The 23,335-nt window shown below is 36.5% G+C and overlaps 1 protein-coding gene across 10 annotated transcripts in view; it reads right to left on the reverse strand.

Moving 5' to 3' along the window:
• Potefam2 (POTE ankyrin domain family member 2) overlaps positions 1 to 23,335 on the reverse strand; it is a 178,727-nt gene that overhangs the window by 68,226 nt on the left and 87,166 nt on the right. For 4 of the 10 annotated variants that reach the window (XM_039094164.2, XM_039094158.2, XM_039094187.2 and 1 more), the window contains 6 exons: positions 22,998 to 23,085; positions 20,068 to 20,150; positions 13,842 to 13,911; positions 9,383 to 9,411; positions 9,232 to 9,292; positions 7,747 to 7,841 (listed from right to left, as the gene is read on the reverse strand). In XM_039094164.2, the coding sequence (XP_038950092.1) occupies positions 7,747 to 7,841; positions 9,232 to 9,292; positions 9,383 to 9,411; positions 13,842 to 13,911; positions 20,068 to 20,150; positions 22,998 to 23,085 (426 nt within the window). Of the gene's footprint in view, positions 1 to 7,742; positions 7,842 to 9,231; positions 9,293 to 9,382; positions 9,412 to 13,841; positions 13,912 to 20,067; positions 20,151 to 22,997; positions 23,086 to 23,335 lie in introns of those variants that run through there. The other 6 variants (XR_010060368.1, XR_010060367.1, XM_039094189.2 and 3 more) reach the window with 4 other exon arrangements.

Here is a 23,335-nt window from a genome sequence, read left to right on the forward strand (position 1 = left end):
ACAGATTCAATGCAATCCCCATCAAAATACCAATCCACTTCTTCAAATAGTTAGACAGAACAATTTGCAAATTCATCTGGAATAACAAAAAACCCAGGATACCTAAAACTATCCTCAACAATAAAAGGACTTCAGGGGGAATCAATATCCCTGAACTCAAGCAGTATTACAGAGCAATAGTGATTAAAAAAACTGCATGGTATTGGTACAGAGACAGACAGATAGACCAATGGAACAGAATTGAAGACCCAGAAATGAACACACACACCTATGGGCACTTGATTTTTGACAAAGGAGCCAAAACCATCAAATGGAAAAAAGATAGCATTTTCAGAAAATGGTGCTGGTTGAACTGGAGGTCAACATGTAGAAGAATGCAGATCGATCCATGCTTATCACCCTGTACAAAGCTTAAGTCTAAGTGGGTAAAGGACCTCCACATCAAACCACATACACTCAAACTAATAGAAGAAAAACTAGGGAAGCATCTGGAACACATGGGCACTGGAAAAAATTTCCTGAACAAAACACCAATGGCTTATGCTCTAAGATCAAGAATCAACAAGTGGGATCTCATACAACTGCAAAGCTTCTGTAAGGCAAAGGACACTGTGGTTAGGACAAAACGGCAACCAACAGATTAGGAAAAGATCTTTACCAATCCTACAACAGATAGAGGCCTTATATTCAAAATATAAAAAGAACTCAAGAAGTTAGACCGCAGGGAGACAAATAACCCTATTAAAAAATGGGTTCAGAGCTAAACAAAGAATTCACAGCTGACGAATGCCGAATGGCTGTGAAACACCTAAAGAAATGTTCAACATCTTTAGTCATAAGGGAAATGCAAATAAAAACAACCCTGAGAGTTCACCTCACACCAGTGAGACTGGCTAAGATCAAAAACTCAGGTGACAGCAAATGCTGGCGAGGATGTGGAGAAAGAGGAACACTCCCCCATTGTTGGTGGGATTGCAGACTGGTACAACCATTCTGGAAATCAGTCTGGAGGTTCCTCAGAAAATTGGACATTGAAATGCCTGAGGATCCAGCTATACCTCTCTTGGGCATATACCCAAAAGATGCCCCAACATATAAAAAAGATATGTGCACCACTATGTTCATATCAGCCTTACTTATAATAGCCAGAAGCTGGAAAGAACCCAGATGCCCTTCAACAGAGGAATGGATACAGAAAATGTGGTACATCTACACAATGGAATATTACTCAGCTATCAAAAACAATGACTTTATGAAATTCGTAGGCAAATGGTTGGAACTGGAAAATATCATCCTGAGTGAGGCAACCCAATCACAGAAAAACACACATGTTATGCACTCATTGATAAGTGGCTATTAGCCCACATGCTTGAATTACCCTAGATGCCTAGAACAAATGAAACTCAAGACGCATGATCAAAATGTGAATGTTTCACTCCTTCTTTAAAAGGGGGACAAGAATACCCTTGGCAGGGAATAGAGAGGCAAAGATTTGAACAGACACAGAAGGAACACCCATTCAGAGCCTGCCCCATATGTGGCCCATACATATACAGCCATCTGATTAGAAAAGATGGATGAAGCAAAGAAGTGCAGGTCGACAGGAGCCAGATGTAGATCGCTCCTGAGAGACACAGCCAGAATACAGCAAATACAGAGGCGAATTCCAGCAGCAAACCCCTGAACTGAGAACGGGACCCCCGTTGAAGGAATCAGAGAAAGAACTCGAAGAGCTTGAAGGAGCTCGAGACCCCTTATGAACAACAATGCCAAGCAACCAGAGCTTCCAGGGACTAAGCCACTACCTAAAGACTATACATGCACTGACCATGGACTCTGACCTCATAGGTAGCAAGGAATATTCTAGTAAGATCACCAGTGGAAGGGGAAGCCCTTGGTCCTGCTAAGACTGAACCCCCAGTGAACGTGATTGTTGGGGGGATGACAGCAATGAGGGGAGGATGGAGGGGACAGGGAGGGGTTAGGGGGATGTTTTCTGGGAAACCGGGAAAGGGAATACCACTCAAAATGTAAATAAGAAACATTCAAGTTAATAAAAAAAAAAGAAAGAAAGAAAAGAAAAAAAAATGCAAAGGGAGACATAACAATAGAAACTTAGGAAATTCAAAAAAAAATCATCAGATCCTACTACAAAAGCCTATACTCAAAAAAAAAAAGGAAAACCTGGATGAAATAGACAGTTTTCTAGACTGAGAGAAGGTACCAAATTTAAATCTGGATCAGATAAACCATCTAAACAGTGCCAAAACTCCTATGAAATAGAAGCATTCACTAAAAGTCTCCCAACCAAAAAAAGCTAAGAACCAGATCGGTTTATTACAGAACTCTATCAAACCATCACAGAAGACCTAATACCAATACTGTCTAAACTATTCAAAAAATAGAAACAGAAGGAACACTACCTAATTCCTTCAATGAAGCCACATTTACATTTCTACCTAACCTCACTAAGACCCAACACAGAAAGAGAACTGCAGACCAATTTCCCTTATAAATATCTATGCAAAAATACTCAATAAAATTCTCACAAACTAAATCCAAGGACACATCAAATGATCATCCATCATGAGTAAATGGGATTCATCCCAGGGATGCTGGGATGGTTCAATATCTGGAAATCTATCAACATAATCTACTATGTAAACAAACTCAAAGGAAAAAAATGTGATAATCTCATTAGATCCTGAGAAGGCATTTTACGTAATTCAACACCCCTTCATGTTAAAAAGTCTTGGAAATTTCAAGAAGTCAAGGCCCATACATAAACATAGTAAAAGGAATATATAGCAAACCAGGAGCCAACATCAAACAAAATGGAGAGAAACTTGAAGCAATCCCATTAAAATCAGTGACTAATGAAGGATGTCCATTCTTTTCCTTCCTATTCAATACAGTACTCAGATCTTATTAAAGCAATTAGGCAACAAAAGGAGGTGAAGGTGATACAATTGGAAAGAAAGAAGTTGAAATATCACTATTTGCATATGAAAAGATAGTATACTTACATGACCACAAAATTCCACCAGACTACTCTAAAACCTGAGAAACAACTTCAGTAATGTGGCTGGACAAAAAATTTACTCAAACAAATCAGTAGCCTTCTTCTACCCAAAGGATAAACATGCTGAGAAAGAAATTAGGAAAATGACACCTTTCGCCACAGTCACAAATAATATAAAATACCTTGGTGTGACTCTAACCAAGCAAGTTAAAGATTTATAGGACAAGAACTTCAAGTCTTTAAAGAAAGAAATTGAATAAGATCTCAGAAAATGGAAAGGTCTCCTATACTTAAGGATTGGCAGGAATAATATAGAAAAAATGGTCATCTTGCCAAAAGCAATCTACAGATTCAATGCAATTCCAGTCAAAATTACAACTCAATTCTTCATAGAGTAAGAAAGAGAAATTCTCCAAATCATATGTAATATTAAAAAACCCAGGATCTTGAAAACTGTTCTCACTAATAATCATACTTTTGGGGAATCGCCATCCTTGACCTCAACCTGTACTGCAGAAGAATAGTGATAAAACCCACATGGTATTGGTAAAGAGACAGACTAGTAGATCACTGGAACAGAATTGAAGACTTAGAAATGAACACACACTCCTAAGGTCACTTGATTTTTGACAAAGAACCCAAAAGCATCCCTTGGAAAAAAGCATATTCAACAAATCATGCTGGCATATGTTTTTGTCCATTCTTACCTACTTGTATAAATGACAAGTGCAAGTGGACCAAGAACCTCCACATAAAACCAGATACTGTGAATTAACTAGAAGACTAAGTGTAAAAGACTCTTGACCACATTGGCACAGGGGAAATTTCTTGTACAGAATACCAGTGTCTCTGTCTCAAAGATGAAAAATATGCAAATGGCATCTCATAAGATTGAAAAGCTTCTGCAAGGCAAAGGACATTGTAAACAAGAAAAACTCCAACCAATAGATCAGGAAAAGATCTTTACCAATCCTACATCTGATGGAGGGCAAACACCAATAAATACAAAGAACTCAAGAAGATAGACTTCAGAGAACAAAATAACCCTATTTAAATGGGGTACAGAGCTAAGCAAAGAATTTTCAGCTAAAAAATATTCAATGGCTGAGAAGTATCTAAAGATGTGTTAAAGATGCTTACTCATCAGGGAAATGCAAAGCAAAAAACCCAGCTTTTTGCTGCATACAGGAAACACAACTCAGAAACAAAGACAGACACTACATCAGAATAAAAGGCTGGTACCCAGATGCCCTTCACCAGAGGAATGGATACAGAAAATGTGGTACATCTACACAATGGAATATTACTCAACTATCAAACACAATGACTTTATGAAATTCATATGCAAATGGATGGAACTAGAAAATATCATCCTGAGGTAACCCAATCACAGAAAAACACACATGGTATGCAATTACTGATAAGTGGATATTAGTCCAAATGCTCGAATTGCCCTAGATGCACGGAACACATGAAACTCAAGAAGAATGACCAAAATGTGAATGTTTCACTCCTTCTTTAAAAGGGGAACAAGAATACCCTTGGCAGGGAATAGGGAGGCAAAGTTTAGAACAGAGGCAGAAGGAACACCCATTCAGAGCCTGCCCCACATGTAGCCCATACATATACAGCCACCAAACTAGATAAGATGGATGAAGCAAAGAAGTGCAGGCCGACAGGAACTGGATGCAGATCTCTCCTGAGAGACACAGCCAGAATATAGCAAATACATAGGTGAATGTCATCATTAAAGCACTGAACTGAGAATGGGACCCCTGTTGAAGGAATCAGAGAAAGGACTGAAAAGCTTGAAGGGGCTTGAGACCCCATATGAACAACAATGCCAAGCAACCAGAGCTTCCAGGGACTAAGCCACTACCCAAAGGCTATACATGGACTGACCCTGGGCTCCAACCTCATAGGTAGCAATGAATAGCGTAGTAAGAGCACCAGTGGAAGGGGAAGCCCTTGTTCCTGCCAAGACTGAACCCCCAGTGAATGTGATTGTTCGGGGGAGGGCGGTAATTGGGGAGGATGGAGAGGGGAAGCCAAATAGAGAAGGGGAGGAGGAGGGGTTAGGGGGATGTTGGCCTGGAAACCAGGAAAGGGAATAACACTCGAAATGTAAATAAGAAATACCCAAGTTAATAAAGATGAAATAAATAAATAAATAAATAAATAAATAAATAAATAAATAAATAAAAAGTCTGGAAAAGAGCTTTCCAAGAAAATGGTCAGAAGAAGCAAGCTGGACGAGCCATTGTAATATTGAATAAATCAACTTTCAACCAAAAGTCATCAAAAAAGTTAAGGAAGGACTCTTCATATTCACCAAGGAAAAATCCACCAAGATGAACTCTCAAACCTAAATACCTGTTGTCCAAATGAGAGGTCACATGCATTCATAAAAGAAACCTTAGTAAAGATCAAATCACACATGTACCTCAAACATTAATAGTAGGGGATTACAACATGTCACTTTCATCAATGGATGGTTCATGGAAACAGAAATTAACCAGAGACATAGAGAAACTGACAGAGGTTATGAATGAAATAGACTTAACATTTCATCTTACAACAAAAGGATACACCTTCCTCTCAGCATCTCATGGTAACTTCTCCAAATTTGACCATATAATCAGTCACAAAACAGGCCTCAACAGATACAGGAAGATAGAAATAATCCTATGCATCCTGTCAGATCACCACAGAATAAGGCTGGTCTTTAATAATAATAAAAAATGACAAAAAGACCACATATATATGGAAGTTGAACAATGCTGTGCACAATGATAACTTGGTCAAGAAAGAAATTAAAAAAGAAATTAAAGACTTCTTAGAATTTAATAAAAATGAAGGCATAACATCTCCAAAATTATGGGACACAATGAAAGAAGTGCTAAGAGGAAAAGTCAAAGCTCTGAGAGCCTGCAAAAAGAAACAGGAGAGAGCTTGATAGCACACCTACAAGAGCTAGAACAAAAAGAAGCAAATACACCAAAGAGAAGTAGAACACAGAAAATAATCAAACTCAGAGCTGCAATCAACCAAGTAGAAACAAAAAGGAACATACAAAGAATCAACAAAACCAGGAGCTGGTTATTTGAGAAAATCAACAAGATAGATAAACTCTGAGGCAGACTAAAGAGAGGGCACAGAGAGTGTATCAAAATTAACACTATCAGAAATTAAAAAGGAGACATAACAAGAGAATCTGAGGAAATTAAAAAAAACATCAGATCCTACTGCAAATGCCTATATTCAACAAAACTGTGAAGTATGTAGGAAGTGGACAATTTTCTAGACAAATCAGGTACCAAAGTTAAATCAGGAACAGATAAAGCATCTGAACAACCCCATAACTCTTAATGAAATAGCAGTTTTTAAAAGTCTCCCAAACAAAAAGAGGCAAGAACCAAATAGGTTTAGTGCAGAATTCTATTAGACATTCATAGAAGACCACATACCGATACTGTCCAAAGTATTCCACAGAATAGAAACAGACAGAGAACTACCAAATTCCTTCTATGATGCCACAATTGTGTTTCTACCTAAAACACACAAATATTCAAAAAAGAAAGAGAACTTCAGATCAATTTCCCTTATGAATATTGACAAAATATACTCAAAAATTTTCACAAACTGAATCCAAGAACACATCAAAATGATCATCCATCATTATCAAGTAGGCTTTATCCCAGGGATGCAGAAATGGATCAATATATAAAAATCCGTCAACATAATCTGTAAACAAACTCCAAGGAAAAAAAACACATGATAATTTCATTATGTGCTGAGAATGCATTTGACAAAATTCAACACTCCTTCAGAAAAAAAAAAGGTCCTGGAAAGATCATACCATAAAACAGAAACAAGAAGAAACAAGAAGAAAAAACAAAACCAAAAAGAACAAAAAAATTTCTGGATGCATCAATATTATAGATTTCAAACAAACAAACAAAATGGCATGGTAATGACCCCCAAACAAACTTTTAATTATTGGAAGGTAATCAAGGACCCACCTATGAACCCATAGTCCTAAGTCAACAATATGCATTGAGACATAAATGGTGCTGGTCAACCTGGACAGATATTGATAGATGAATTAGCTAGTTCTTTACCTCTCCCCCTGCATAATTCTCAAATTCAAATGAACTAGATATCTCAACATAAGGACTGATCTCTTAAGTCTAGTAGAGAAGAAAATAAAGAATAGTCCTTAATTCATTGGCAAAGTGAATGACTATATGAACATGATACTGTGAGTACAATCAATAAGACCAACAAGTAACAAATGGGAAAACAAAAAACTAAAAATATTCCTCTATAGAAAAAGACACAATCATTAACTTGAAAAGGCAGCTTAACAGACTAGAAAAAAGTCTTTACCTGTTATACATGTGAGAAAGACTACCTATAATATATAAAGAACTTATTCATTTATTCAAATGATGAATCATGATTCTCACATTTGACCTTATCATTGCCAATTACAAATGAAGAAATTGCAATAATCAGATATTTGCTTACTATACATCAAGATAAATTATTTAGCCCTGTAATGGGATTCTAAGGGTGTTATGTCATTGTAGTTAAATGCTTTAATTTACTATTAAGCTAGTAATATGTTGACTGTATAAGGTAGTTTAAAATATAGCACATTGACCTAAGGCAGTATCTTTGAAACAAACAATATTAAATGATAAATTTAAATTCTTACGTACAAATCCTTGAATTTCTGCACCCTTATGAAAACTTCTCTCACTTTCCAGTTTAGATTCTGATATTTCTTCTTCCAGTTCTTCTGACAAATCTATATCTTTTGTGTAAAAATTGGAACAATTATGTAAAACAATATTCTATAAAAAGAAATAATTTAAAGTTAAGTGTTTTTAAAATGTTTTTCAATTAACCATATTGTATACCTATATATTTACATCTTTGAAAAAACTTGTAATTGTAAAAAAAACTAACATCCTACTTGTATAGATACTAGATATTAGCTTATTTAGAATTGTGTTTTTATATGTTTTGTCTAGAAATTTACAAATAACTTTTCTTCACAATATCCACATTCAAAGATACTGTAGGAAAAATGCATTCATGTAGGAACAATTCTCATCCCTATAATAGTATTTCTTTAAATTCCATCTTAATAATGACATAATCAAGATTATTCTTAATTTAGCATACATTTATCAGTGAAAAGCATAGCACGCATATGCTCTGTACTGATGAGTTGCCTCTTTATGACATATTCTAGTTCATGGAGTCATTCCAGTGTATATTTCTCTTTTCACAGAAAAAAATGATTATTGTTTTCATTATGGCTACCAGAGTTTGTTATTGATGTTTAAATTATTCTGTACCTCTTCCACTAGAACCAACTTTGTTATAGGTATAGCCATTTTTCTCCTTGATAAGGAGGAATTATATTTTTAATCTGACATCAGGAGTTTTCATTTGTTTTTTTTTTGCTTTAATTTGTATATTCTCAATTAGTCCTAATATTGGCGATTGAAAACAAACAAGACATGGATTCTCTACTAAAATTCCAGTTTTGACATAGGTAGATTGAGTTTCAGAGAATAAGTACAGAAAAATAGATGTGAAACAAAAATATAGGTATATAAGGAAGTAACTGAATTCTCAATGACAGCTCCACCATATGACATTGTATTCTATTTTATTAAAACACATTATATAAATGGTATATTAATGCTATTTATTTTCCTTGTAAATAAAATACAAGGCGCTAGGAGTTCTAGAACAATACAACAATTGATTTTCTTTTCTGAAGGTGTGGTATATTGCTGTTTGTCCTGGGCACAACAGAATCTATAAATCAAATATGTCTCTGTCTTAGCATTTCAGGTGGCTTTGTGTACCAGTGTATACTCCAAGACCCAGGTCTAGCTAAATCATAGTTAAACTTTAAGCAACTCACATAAGTCTCAGGATTGCCTTCCATAAGTTTTATCAGACATTGCACACTGGAAATGCTAAGGCAATGGAAGCTGAATAATAAAAATCAAAGTGTATTTTACATTTATAAATATTTTATTTTGTGCTTGTGAATGTTTCTGAAGCATGAATAACATTAGTAAATGACATAATTATCATCAAAAATAATTGGTGTCAAGAAGAATTTGAGCATTTAAATGTATTAAATATGCATTTATCATTAAAATTCAACTCACAAAACTTACCTGGTTGAGATTGTTGTGATTCAGACTTAGGCTTGTAGATTGGATGAGAATAATCCCTAGTCTGAATAGATTTTGAAATGAGATAATTAATCAGTGTCTTGGACTTCAACTGTTATATAATTTTTCAAAATAAATATTAAAAAGGAATTACCTCTGGGTGTGGACATTTGTCAGCCCACACTAAAAGAAAAGAGTACATAATGAATCCTATGCACAATAACAAGTCCAAAAACTCTTTGTCAAGGATTTGAATGGCAATGAGTTTTCATTCCCTTATTTCAAAAGAAAAAAATCTGATTAATTTACTAGGTAGGATAGCAGCTGACAGAAATATAATAAAATACAACAGAAATTTATGGATTCAATGTGATCTCCATCAATATTTCAACATAATTTGTCATATATACTGAAAAACAAACCAAAACAAAACTAAAAAGGAACCTTCAAGCTTAGTATAGAAACATAGCAAATAAGGAAACAAACAAAAACAAGATTGCTAAAACCATCTTGATTATTAAAAGAGGCTGGAGGCATCACCATCCCAGATTTTCTGTTTTATTACAGAACCATAGTAATGAAAACATGATGGTATTAGCATAAAAATAGGCATTGATCAATGAAATTAAATTGAAGCATCAAACATAAGTCTAAACACATATGGGAAGAATTTTAATTTTAAAAAGCCAGAAATACACAGTGAGCAAATGAAAATATGTTCCACAAATGGTGCTGAACAAATTTAATGGCTGTATAAAAAAGAATGCACACAGAACTGTATTTATTACCCTTAACAAAACTGGACTCTAAATGGATCAAGTATCTCAATATAAGACCAGATACCCTAATTATGGCAGAAGAGAAAGTGGAAAATTGAGCTTGAACTTTCAGGTACAGAGAATGAGTCTTTGAAGATGAAAACTGTAGCACAGGCATGACAACCAGTATTTAATAAATGGAATGACATGACCTCAGGGCTAGGTCTCCTGACTGCCTCAGGTGGTAAGGAATGTAGCAGGAGAGGGCATCACCTACACACCAATACCTCACTGCCAAGGAGAGGATGGGCCAGCGTTTCCAAGCTCTTAGGGTAGCTCACCTATGTACCCTCCACCAGGGCCAGCTCTGTTGTGCTGTCCAGGTTGGGTACAGGACCAGCATTTCCAAGTGCTGTAGCTGTTGAGAGAGGACCTTGACCTATGCCTGGGCAGCACAGTAAAGATGACCCTGGTTATGAGGACAGTGGTGAACCTGGACCCCAGTATAAGCATGAGAGTTCTGGCTTGCAACACCTCTGCCAAGAGATGGAACTAGTGCTGAGTCAATGCCTTCCTCCCTCTTACCTCTTTCTGGCTATAGCACTTGGGAGGCAAGTCCCTGCACTTTGTTTGGGCAGCATAGTAGAGCTATTCCTGGTAGAGGAAACATGTATGAACCAGCCCCAAAGGCCTTAAGGTCACAGAACTAGCACTACCACCCTTCAACCATGAGGTAGTTTGTGCCTAGGAATGATGTCCTCTATCTACTTGCCCCTCACCACCTGAGGCAGTTGGGATTGCTGTCTCTGAAACTCATCAACTGTAGCACTCAGGAGAGTAGGCCCTATACCTCATATGAACAGCATGGTAGAGTTGGCCCTGGTGGCAGGGCTATGAGTAAATGAGCCCCATGGGCAACAAAAAGGGAGAGTTGTTCCTACCAGTCCTCCAAAGTAAAGTGGTATGAGCACCTGAGTGATGCTCTTCCTAACTCATGCTTCCCAACTGCAGAAATTGCAGACCTGGCCCAGAGAAATGAGAATAGGCTTTCCTGCCCCTCACTAGTTGTAGCACTCAAGAGGGTAAACACTTCAAATGGGCAGGGCAACAAGGTAGAATTGGCCCTGAGAGCAACAATGTGGGTGAGCCAGCCTCAAGAGTGTGAGATCAGAAAATCTGTTCTGGACTTCTGCACATGAGAGTACTGAGTGGCCTATCATGAAGAGTATTTGAGAGCTAACCATCATGGTATAGATAAAGAAAACACAGCAGGCTGAGAAGCTCAGCTACCATCTAGGCACAGGTCCAGGGTTTTGAGTTGACTCACTCCAAAATCTACATAATCTATGAATTGTAAAGTGTGAAAGCACTGGTCCTGTTTATCCAAATCAGTAATATCACCATTACACAGGGCAAGAACAGGCTAATCAGGCGAAGAGAGACCTAGCAAGGATATAGTATTGATGGTGTGGCAGAAGCCAGAGACTTTGATTAGGCTAATGACTGATTGCAATGAATATTTTCAAGTGAAAATAAAAATAAAAAAGAAATGTAGAGAAAAGTGGAAATTATGTAATATAAAGGTAAGCAAACAAATTAACCTAGAATAGGTTGAATGAGGTGACACAGATCCAAAATACAAATATTGTATGTTTTACCTCATATGGGTGATAAAATTCACAGAAACACAGGGGTTCTATAACAAGTAATAGATATCAGGGAAGGATCACTCAAGTAAGAAGAAATAGATTATAGAGTTGGAGTGTGTGGAAGCTTTAAGTAGGAAGGCAATGGAGAATAGTTAGAATGGTAAAATGGGGTGGTACAAGTCATTTGAAAAAACATATGGAAATTTATGATTATTGAAGCATTCTACAATAACTATGTATATGGAATTAATCTAAGTGGAGTCTGTATTGGCCAAAATGGGTCTAAAACATGACATGATAGGACATGATGAGAGGAATTAAGCAGGGGAAAACTTCATTGCTGATGGGAATGCAAACTTTCGCAACTACTTTGTAAATCAATTTGTCATTTTCTCAGAAAACTGGGAATAGTTCTACCTCAGTCCCCATATATATCACTCCTGGACATTTACTCAAATGGTACTCCAGCAAGAATCTTGCTCAACTATGTTCATAGCAGCTTTATTTGTAGTAGCCAGAAACTAGAAACAACCCAGATATCCCCCAACTGAAAACTGGATAAATAAAAGGTGGTACATCCACACAATGAAATACTATTCAGCTATTAAAAAAACAAAAAAAATGCACTTTGATGTCAAATGGGTGGAACTTGAGAATATCATCATGAGTGAGGCAACTCAGTCCCAAAGGACATGCATAGTATGTACTCACTTCTAAGTGGATATTAGCCATAAAATACAGGTACCATGTTACACCCCACAGACCCAAAAAAAGCTAAACAAAAAGGAAATCCAAACAAGAAAACTCGAATCTCACTTAGAACAGGGATTATAATAGTCCTAAGTGGTAGATGTAGAGAGGGAACTGGAAACGAGGAGCAATGGAAGAATTGAGGATCAGGTGTGGGGAGCACAGAAGAGATAGTTAAATGGCCATGCAAATGAACAAAAATCTGCAATTTATGGGGGTCAGGAATTAGGATCATCTCCAGAATAAGTCATGGCCTGGGATCAGGGAGGCAGTCAACAATTAATGGAGGTAACCTTACCTGTGACTGACCAAGAGACTAACTGGAAATAACCAACCTCAGGAAGTGAAAGGTATGGGGACCCTCTAGAGAGTACCAGAGACCTGGGAAGTGAAACATTCTCAGGACTCATTGTGAGTGACGTTAGCCAAAGAGGCTAACATTGGGCAAAGGGAACTCAAAGAGTCCACCTCTAGTAGATAGCCTCAAGTAGATGGACAGGGTTACTAACCCACAGTCCACATTCCTGACCCAGAATTGTTCCTGTCTAAAAGAACTGCAGGGACAAAAATGGAGAAGAGACTGAAGGAAAGGAGGTCCAATGACCGGCCCAACTTGAGATTCATCTCATAAAGGGGGGGGGGGGGCACCAAGGCCTGACACTACTATGCTATAATGTGCTTACAGATGGGAGCCTGGCACAACTGTCCTCAAAGAGACTCTAGCAGCAGCTGACTGAGACAGAAGCAGATACTAATACTCAACCATTTGACTGAAGTGAGGGATTCCTATGGTTGAATTGGGGGAAGGATTGAAGAAGCTGAAAGGGAGAGCGAACCCATAGGAAGACCAGCAGTCTCAAATAACCCAGACCACAGAGAGTTCCTAGAGACTGATGCACCAACCAGGAGCATACACGGTGTGGTCCTGAGTCCCTAGCACATATGTAGCAGAGGACTATCTGGTCTGGCTTAGATCGGAGAAGATGTTCTTAATCCTTAAGTGCCTTGAAGCCTCAGGAAAGGGAGAGGCTTGATAAAGGGGGAGCACCCTCTTGGAAGCAAGGGAAAGGAGGAATGTGATGAGGAATTGGGGGGAGGCTACAAGGGGACAACTACTGGAATGTAAATAAAATAATTTAAATTAAAAACATAAACATGGGCTGTGTGTAAAAATAATGAAAAAAATTGAAAGCATGTGAAACTTTTGATTACATGTGGTTGAGTCAATGGCCAAAAGGGCTCTTTGGAAACGCCCAAATATCTCAGTTGTAAGAGAACACATAGATCTTTCTGTGACTACACTAATTTTATACATTGCTCAAATTTAGTTACATCTGAGTCTTATTACAATTTTGATTGTCTTTTATCCTATAATAAATTTGTTCAGTGATTTATTCATGATGGTACAAACTATCATTAACTTGTCATAAAAAAAACTCTTCATGATGACATTTACCTTGACTTGTTTCATTATTGTCTGTACCATTTCCTGTGTTGTATGAATGGACAGCTTTCCTGGAAGTGTTCTGCAATGGATTGGGATCAAAGGTATTTTGTCAAATGATGTTAGTAATAATGAGCATCAGAAAGGTCTTATTTTCTATATATGAATATACTTTTATTTCTGACTTTAAGAAATTTATACTTGAAAATATAAGCAGTATATTTTGAAAAACATATTTTAGTGAGGAATCTCTTAAATATACTCAAGCTTACATTCATCTTTCATTTCTCATGGCACACCATTATATACAAGTTGTTCAGAAAAGAGGATACACATCTATACTCAGAGTATTATCTGAGGTGCAGATTTCAATACATGTTAATTAATTTTAAAGTATAATATCTAAAACTAATTTGTATTTCCTAGTAAAATTGTAAATTATCTATGAAATAAATATTAGCATTCTCAGAATGGGCATTTCTCTAACAAATACAAGATGAAACATGAAATAGTATAATAATGACACTGTTTTGTGTAGATAGGCATAATAGAAGGTATGTGATGGTTAAATTTATTTATAATATGTCATGATGAGTGTGCTAATCAATGCAGAAAAGGCTTCATTTCAGTAAAAATGTGCCAATATGTCAGAGTCTCCTAGGTTTGACCCCAGCTGATGCATGTGGAACCAGCACACCTGGACCACACCTGGGCGGTGGTCAATTCCCTCCTGCCTTTTGTTTTCTTGGCCTTTGTCCTTGAGATTTAGGCTGGTCTTCTCAGATTTCTCTCTAATTAATTCAGGTCACATAGTAGTAGCCAGGAAGTCATGAGACAGGGTTGTTTCCCACTGTGCTTCCCAGATTCTTTTTACCTGGGGAACTTGGGTATATAAGTGGTGAATAAATAATAGTAGGAGATTTCAACACTCCACTCTCATCAATGAACAGATCATGGAAACAGAAATTAAACAGAGACGTAGACAGACTAAGAGAAGTCATGAGCCAAATGGACTTAACAGATATTTATATAACATTCTATCCTAAAACAAAAGGATATACCTTCTTCTCAGCTCCTCATGGTACTTTCTCCAAAATTGACCATATAATTGGTCAAAAAACGGGCCTCAACAGGTACAGAAGGACAGAAATAATCCCATGCGTGCTATCAGACCACCACGGCCTAAAACTGGTCTTCAATAACAATAAGGGAAGAATGCCCACATATACGTGGAAATTAAACAATGCTCTACTCATGATAACCTGGTCAAGGAAGAAATAAAGAAAGAAATTAAAGACTTTTTAGAATTTAATGAAAATGAAGGTACAACATACTCAAACTTATGGGACACAATGAAAGCTGTGCTAAGACAAAAACTCATAGCTCTGAGTGCCTGCAGAAAGAAACAGGAGAGAGCATATGTCAGCAGCTGGACAGCACACCTAACAGCTCTAGAACAAAAAGAAGCAAATACACCCAGGAGGAGTAGAAGGCAGGAAATAAGCAATCAGCAGCTGGACAGCACACTTAAAAGTTCTAGAACAAAAAGAAGCAAATACACCCAGGAGGAGTAGAAGGCAGGAAATAATCAAACTAGAGCTGAAATCAACCAAGTAGAAACAAAAAGGACCATAGAGAGAATCAACAGAACCAAAAGTTGGTTCTTTGAGAAAATCAACAAGATAGATAAACCCTTAGCCAGACTAACGAGAGGACACAGAGAATGTGTCCAAATTAATAAAATCAGAAATGAAAAGGGAGACATAACTACAGAATCAGACAAAATTCAAAAAATCATCAGATCTTACTATAAAAGCCTATATTCAACAAAACTGGAAAATCTACAGGAAATGGACAATTTCCTAGACAGATACCAGGTACCGAAGTTAAATCAGGAACAGATAAACCAGTTAAACAACATCATAACTCCTAAGGAAATAGAAGCAGTGATTAAAGGTCTCCCAACCAAAAAGAGCCCAAGTCCAGACGGGTTTAGTGCAGAATTCTATCAGACCTTCATAGAAGATCTCATACCAATACTATCCAAACTATTCCACAAAATTGAAATAGATGGAGCACTACCAAATTCCTTCTATGAAGCCACAATTACTCTTATACCTAAACCACACAAAGACCCAACAAAGAAAGAGAACATCAGACCAATTTCCCTTATGAATATCGACGCAAAAATACTCAATAAAATTCTAGCAAACCGAGTCCAAGAGCACATCAAAACAATCATCCACCATGATCAAGTAGGCTTCATCCCAGGCATGCAGGGATGGTTTAATATACGGAAAACCATCAACGTGATCCATTATATAAACAAACTGAAAGATCAAAACCACATGATCATTTTATTAGATGCTGAGAAAGCATTTGACAAAATTCAACACCCCTTCATGATAAAAGTCCTGGAAGGAATAGGAATTCAAGGCCCATACCTAAACATAGTAAAAGCCATATACAGCAAACCAGTTGATAACATTAAACTAAATGGAGAGAAACTTGAAGCAATCCCACCAAAATCAGGGACTAGACAAGGCTGCCCACTCTCTCCCTACTTATTCAATATGGTTCTTGAAGTTCTAGCCAGAGCAATCAGACAACAAAAGGAGGTCAAGGGGATACAGATTGGAAAAGAAGAAGTGAAAATATCACTGTTTGCAGATGATATGATAGTATATTTAAGTGATCCCAAAAGTTCCACCAGAGAACTACTAAAGCTGATAAACAACTTCAGCAAAGTGACTGGGTATAAAATTAACTCAAATAAATCAGTAGCCTTCCTCTACACAAAAGAGAAACAAGTCGAGAAAGAAATTAGGGAAACGACACCCTTCATAATAGACCCAAATAATATAAAGTACCTCGGTGTGAGTTTAACCAAGCAAGTAAAAGATCTGTACAATAAGAACTTCAAGACTCTGAAGAAAGAAATTGAAGAATACCTCAGAAGATGGAAAGATCTCCCATGCTCATGGATTGGCAGGATTAATATAGTAAAAATGGCCATTTTACCAAAAGCAATCTACAGATTCAATGCAATCCCCATCAAAATACCAATCCAATTCTTCAAAGAGTTAGACAGAACAATTTGCAAATTCATCTAGAATAAGAAAAACCCAGGATAGTTAAAACTATCCTCAACAATAACAGGACTTCAGGGGGAATCACTATCCCTGAACTCAAGCAGTATTACAGAGCAATAGTGATAAAAACTGCATGGTATTGGTACAGAGACAGACAGACCAATGGAACAGAATTGAAGACCCAGAAATGAACCCACACACCTATGGGCACTTGATTTTTGACAAAGGAGCCAAAACCATCAAATGGAAAAAAGATAGCATTTTCAGCAAATGGTGCTGATTCAAGTGGAGGTCAACATGTAGAAGAATGCAGATCGATCCATGCTTATCACCCTGTACAAATCTTAAGTCCAAGTGGATCAAGGACCTCCACATCAAACCACATACACTCAAACTAATAGAAGAAAAACTAGGGAAGCATCTGGAACACATGGGCACTGGAAAACATTTCCTGAACAAAACACCAATGGCTTGTGCTCTAAGATCAAGAATCAACAAATGGGATCTCATAAAACTGCAAAGCTTCTGTAAGGCAAAGGACACTGTTATTAGGACAAAACAACAACCAACAGATTGGGAAAAGATCTTTACCAATCCTACAACAGATAGAGGCCTTATATCCAACATATAAAATATGCCCCAACATATAAAAAAGACACGTGCTCCACTATGTTCATTGCAGCCTTATTTATAATAGCCAGAAGCTGGAAAGAACCCAGATGCCCTTCAACAGAGGAATGGATACAGAAAATGTGGTACATCTGCACAATGGAATATTACTCAGCTATCAAAAACAATGACTTTATGAAATTCGTAGGCAAGTGGTTGGAAGTGGAAAATATCATCCTGAGTGAGGTAACCCAATCACAGAAAAACACACATGGTATGCACTCATTGATAAGTGGCTATTAGCCCACATGCTTGAATTACCCTAGATGCCTAGAACAAATGAAACTCAAGACAGATGATCAAAATGTGATTGCTTCACTCCTTCTTTAAAAGGGGAACAAGAATACACTTGGCAGGGAATAGAGAGGCAAAGATTAAAACAGACACAGAAGGAACACCCATTCAGAGCTGCCCCACATGTGGCCCATGCATATACAGCCATCCAATTAGACAAGATGGATGAAGAAAGAAGTGCAGGCTGACAGGAGCCGGATGTGGATCGCTCCTCAGAGACACAGCCAGAACACAGCAAACACAGAGGCAAATGACAGTAGCAAACCACTGAACTGAGAATAGGAACCATGTTGAAGGAATCAGAGAAAGAACTGGAAGAACTTGAAGGGCCTCGAGACCCTATATGTACAACAATGCCAAGCAACCAGAGCTTCCAGGGACTAAGCCACTACCTAAAGACTATACATGGACTGACCCTGGACTCTGACCTCATAGGTAGCAATGAATATCCTAGTAAGAGCACCAGTGGAAGGGGAAGCCCTGGGTCCTGCTAAGACTGAACCCCCAGTGAACTAGATTGTTGGGGGGAGGGCGGCAATGGGGGGAGGATGGGGAGGGGAACACCCATAAAGAAGGGGAGGGGTGAGGGGATGTTTGCCCGGAAACCGGGAAAGGGAATAACACTCGAAATGTATATAAGAAATACTCAAGTTAATAAAAAAAAAAAAGCTAAGGTACAGGACTCTCTCTCTCTCTTCCTCTTCTGGCTTGACACGAATAACCTGTGTGTGTGTGTGTGTGTGTGTGTGTGTGTGTGTGTGTGTGTGTGTGTGTGTGTGTTTGTGTGTGTTTAATCCTGCAGGCTTTTGCCTGATTCTCAGTACCATGTCGGTGCAGGCGCTGACACCGATAGAACTGACACATTTTATTAACTTCTTATACAGAAAAAACCTTTATCTTAATGATAAAAAAAAGACAAAAGTCTTTTTCTATATTATCGCCAAGTAATAAAATTGTATTTGGTATGCAAATAGTTCTCAGTGAACCTAAATATTCCCAAACATAGCATTTCCAAGTTTCTTCTATGTGTTTCCAAAGTAGCCACATCTTTCATTCTCATTACTCAGGAACTTTACAAGTTATGCAATGATGTTGTCCACAATTGCATATGTTCAGTCGTGCCAGCCTACTAGATAGTCACTGAGTGTACATATACACATACTCATTTTCTAAGACATTTTAACCTTCATGAATAGATTTCTGATAACAAAATACCATTTTCTCTCCTATCCTATACTAATAACAAGCATCCCTAAATCCTCCCAATATCATATGTTTTATCTACACTAAAATGCACCTTTCTGAAATAAAACAGTTGCTTGTTATGTTTTGTATCCTGTTACTATAACATAGGCTTGCATGAGGAGAATTCAATGCTTAGTTTCTCAGCATATAATAGATATGCACGATAAAGGCTTAGAAAGATTAAAAAGCTAAAAATATTTTCAGAATATCCTCATGTTATAGTAAGTTCATTACTGTCTGTTATGTCTGAAAAGATTGTGAAATAGGGAAATCTATAGTGTCTTGAATCTATGTGAATTCTGCATACTAGCTCAATTCCTAACATGTATTCATTCACTAAGGACACTGGATATGAATTGGACAACAATTGATTTTTTTTTCACGGAAATGAGCAAAATCATTTCAGTTGTTGCTTTACAATTAAGCTTTCTTTCTATAATCAAGCACTCTTAATATTCAACTTACATGATTACAGATTATATGATTATATTATTTCTTCAAATAAGGATCTTGAAATAATTTAATGACCATAAGGAAAAAATGCTCCTTATTATAACTTAATCTAATCAACACATCACAAATTTAGTTTTTCAGGCAGAATCATCTTTTGTAAATGAATCCGATTTGGAAGTCATTAATTTTTATATTATACATTATTTGAAATGGAGAGCCATGAGACACTTTATCCATGAAAAATGCTTGACATAGGCACACATTTAATCATATAATTATTTACTGAACAAGATAATGACTACCTATGTTACTGGTATCTAAGTATACCACATGATTTATAGGAGATAAAAGTCTTTTATTTTAATGTTAAATTATCACCTATTGAATGAAAGTATTATGCTTAAAGGTAGTTTACATTGGCCTATGGTAATATCATTAAAACAAACAGTATTAAATAAGAAATTTCAATTTAAAGAGATACATACCAAGTTTTGGTATTCTTCATTCTTATGGCATATGTCTTTATTTTCCAGTTTTAAATCCAGTACTGTTTCTAATCCTAGTTCTTCTGACAAATACACACATTTTATTTAAAATATGAAAATAAATTAGATAAATAATGTTCTATCATAAGGAATTAAAATAAATATATAAGTAGATTTTTTAAAAAAAGTTGATTCTAATTCAATTAAATATCATCTATAGATGAAACCTTACATAAAATTTCTAATATAGACATGACATGTTGCCTGTTTCATGTCATACAATTTTTTGACTAATTCTTCAAGAAATTAATAAATGATAATGCTTTCTAAAATCCACATTTTAAGATTTCATATACAGGAACACATTCATTGTATGCCCACCGCAGACACACACACACACACACACACACACACACACACACACACACACACACACGGGGAATAATTGAAACAAGCAAAATAGTTTCTGTTGTTAGACCTTAGTGCTATAGATGCCACATACTTCAGATAGAATTTGAATGAATTTACCTGGAGCTGACTTAGAAATCTACTTTTGTAGTATGAGAATGCAGTAGGCAAAGTACCAATGGAGGTGGGCAATCAGTAGTCTCACTAACAGACGATGGTTCAACTCAAAATATCTCTGAGCTGAGCAAGATATCCTTTATAGTATGATAGTAGCACTTTTACTTTTGAAGTAAGCAACAGTTTTCTCATTGGTCTTAAAGGCCCACTCAATGAATAACTCATGCTTGGTACTGTAAACCTAATCTATTACCCATGGATGGAGAAATCATACACCCTAGGTTAATCTCCTGGTATTACTTTCTTCTATCAGTATAGTTTCTGAATTCTAAGTATGATTCATATAGCCATTGTAATGCCCAGAGATAATGTAGCTCTTATTTCTCATCAACAAAGTTCCTTTATGCAGCAGACAGAAGTATTACAACACATCCAGAGCATGCCCAAAACAGAGGTCAATGCAAGCAGCAAACCACTGAACTGAGTACAGGACACCCCCTTGGAGGCAATTAGAGGAAGAACTGAAAGAGTTGAAGGAGCTTGCAACTCCATAAGAACAACCTGAGCTTCCAGGGACTAATCCACTACCGAAAGAATATACATGGACTGACCCAGGGCTTCAACTGCATATGTAGCAGAGAATAGCCTTGTTGGGGCACCAGTGGAAAGGAAAGCTCTTGGTTCTGCCAAGATTGGACCTCCAGTGCAGGGGAATATGGAGGGGGCAGTAAGGGGGATGTATAGGGGGAATACCCATATAGGGGAGGGGGAAGGAATAGGGGCTTATGGACAGGCAACCAGGAAGGGGAATAACATTTGAAATGTAAGTAAAGAAATATATCTAATAAAAATAAATAAATAAAATACATTGTAAAATACAGTAAAATGGTAGTAGTAGGTTCTTCTCTAGTGATTACAGCATGTCAAACATGGATTTTTTATACCAGTCATAACAATTGTGGGTTTCATCTTGTGGAGTGGGACTTAATTCCAACCAGAAAGTTTTTGGTTACTCCAGGTGTTTTTGAATTTCTGACGTTCTATAGCTTGGTCTGATTGATGATTATTCTTTCTTTTTAAGTAGGATGTATAACATCTTTCAACTCTTTTAAAGATAAGCAGTAGAAATGAAGATTTAAGTCAGCACTGGCTTGATGCTGCCTTATTCTATGTGTCAAATATATGGTACCCTTACCAATAGGTTATTGCAAGAAAGTTCTGGAGGACAATCAAGATCAATAGAAATAGCCTATAATCAATGTATCATTTTTAACATGTGATACATTTTCAAGGAAAAACATGTTATTAAAAGAAACAAAAAAATGGAGAAAATAATAAAGCTGTATGGCTCATCTTATATACTATATATTCCTTAGTCTGCAAATAGTATATGCTCTTACATTGCTTTGCTTGTGTGAAAAAATATATGACAATGAATGGACTAAGGCTTATTCTCAGATTAAATTTTTAACTTTTGTTCTTTCTTTTCTTATGCCAACTTGTAAGTTAAATCACCGTAAGAACTTAAAAAAAGAAGTATTACAGATAGCTACAGTAATACAAAATAAAATTAGTGACTATATAGTACCCAACCCCCACTTATACAGGCCTAAAATTAAGGTTCAGGGAAAATAGCAAAAGTGAGGAGATATAGATTACAAGATCTGGAGCCAGGACTCTTGCTGCTATATAGTATCTACTATGCATAGCTTAGATGTTGGAACCATGAAATTAGAAAAGTATGATATCATACAGATATCTGCAAAAGGACAACACCAGGTAAGGTGCTAATATGCATGAAGGAAATCTCAAAATACACATCCCTAGATGAAGAATAGGAAATCAGTGGCTGTTGAGAGAGGACAAACTAGGTTTCTTTTCCAGAGATGAGTTCTGTAATAGGTTATACAATTACAGTAGTCCACTTTAAATACTTTTATGTGTAAGCAACACCTAACAGATACACACAAACACATACACATACACAAGATAGAGAGATAGAGAGAGAGAGAGAGGGGGGGGAAAGAGAGAGAGAGAGAGAGAGAGAGAGAGAGAGAGAGAGAGAGGTGTCATTACATTAACAGTAGTATAGGCAAAGAAGTCACAAACAAGAGAGAGTCAGCAGCACAGAAGAGTGGAGGAATAAAGGAAAGAGTTAAAATGATGTAAATACATTGAATAGGAGTGATATTCTCAAAAATATTTAAAAAATAAAATAAAAGGCAACTCTTTTACTGACATTGTTCTGTCAACAATTGTATGAAAATAGTTCTGGCCTAAAATATTGACATTTTACTTTTGTTTTAATTAACAAGAAATTAGTAGTTCATTGTATTTGGCTACGTTATCTGTGATCATTAAACAAACTTATGTCAATTAATATTACACGATAAACATAACATTACCTTTTTGTTCTTCTACAGCATCATATATTTTGGAAGCTTCTGGTAAATCATCCACACCGTTTTCCATAATATTTTCAGGAATGTCTTGCTAAAATATATAATAATAAAGAGACATCAAAATGAGCTGAAGTTCCTATTTTGATTAAACTTAAAAGTAATAAATAATTAAAAATCAGAATATTTGCATAGAAAATTTTATATGCTCTTGAAGTCATCAGGTTTCCCTCATATATTACCATATGCTAAACCATAAGTCTAAAAACAGAAATATAAATTTATATGCAGAAATCAACAAGGAGCTAAGGTCATCCTATGAAAATTATATTTCTTACCAAACT

The sequence above is a fragment of the Rattus norvegicus genome, chromosome 1 (genome assembly GCF_036323735.1).
Source record: "Rattus norvegicus strain BN/NHsdMcwi chromosome 1, GRCr8, whole genome shotgun sequence".
Classification (NCBI taxonomy): Eukaryota; Metazoa; Chordata; class Mammalia; order Rodentia; family Muridae; genus Rattus; species Rattus norvegicus.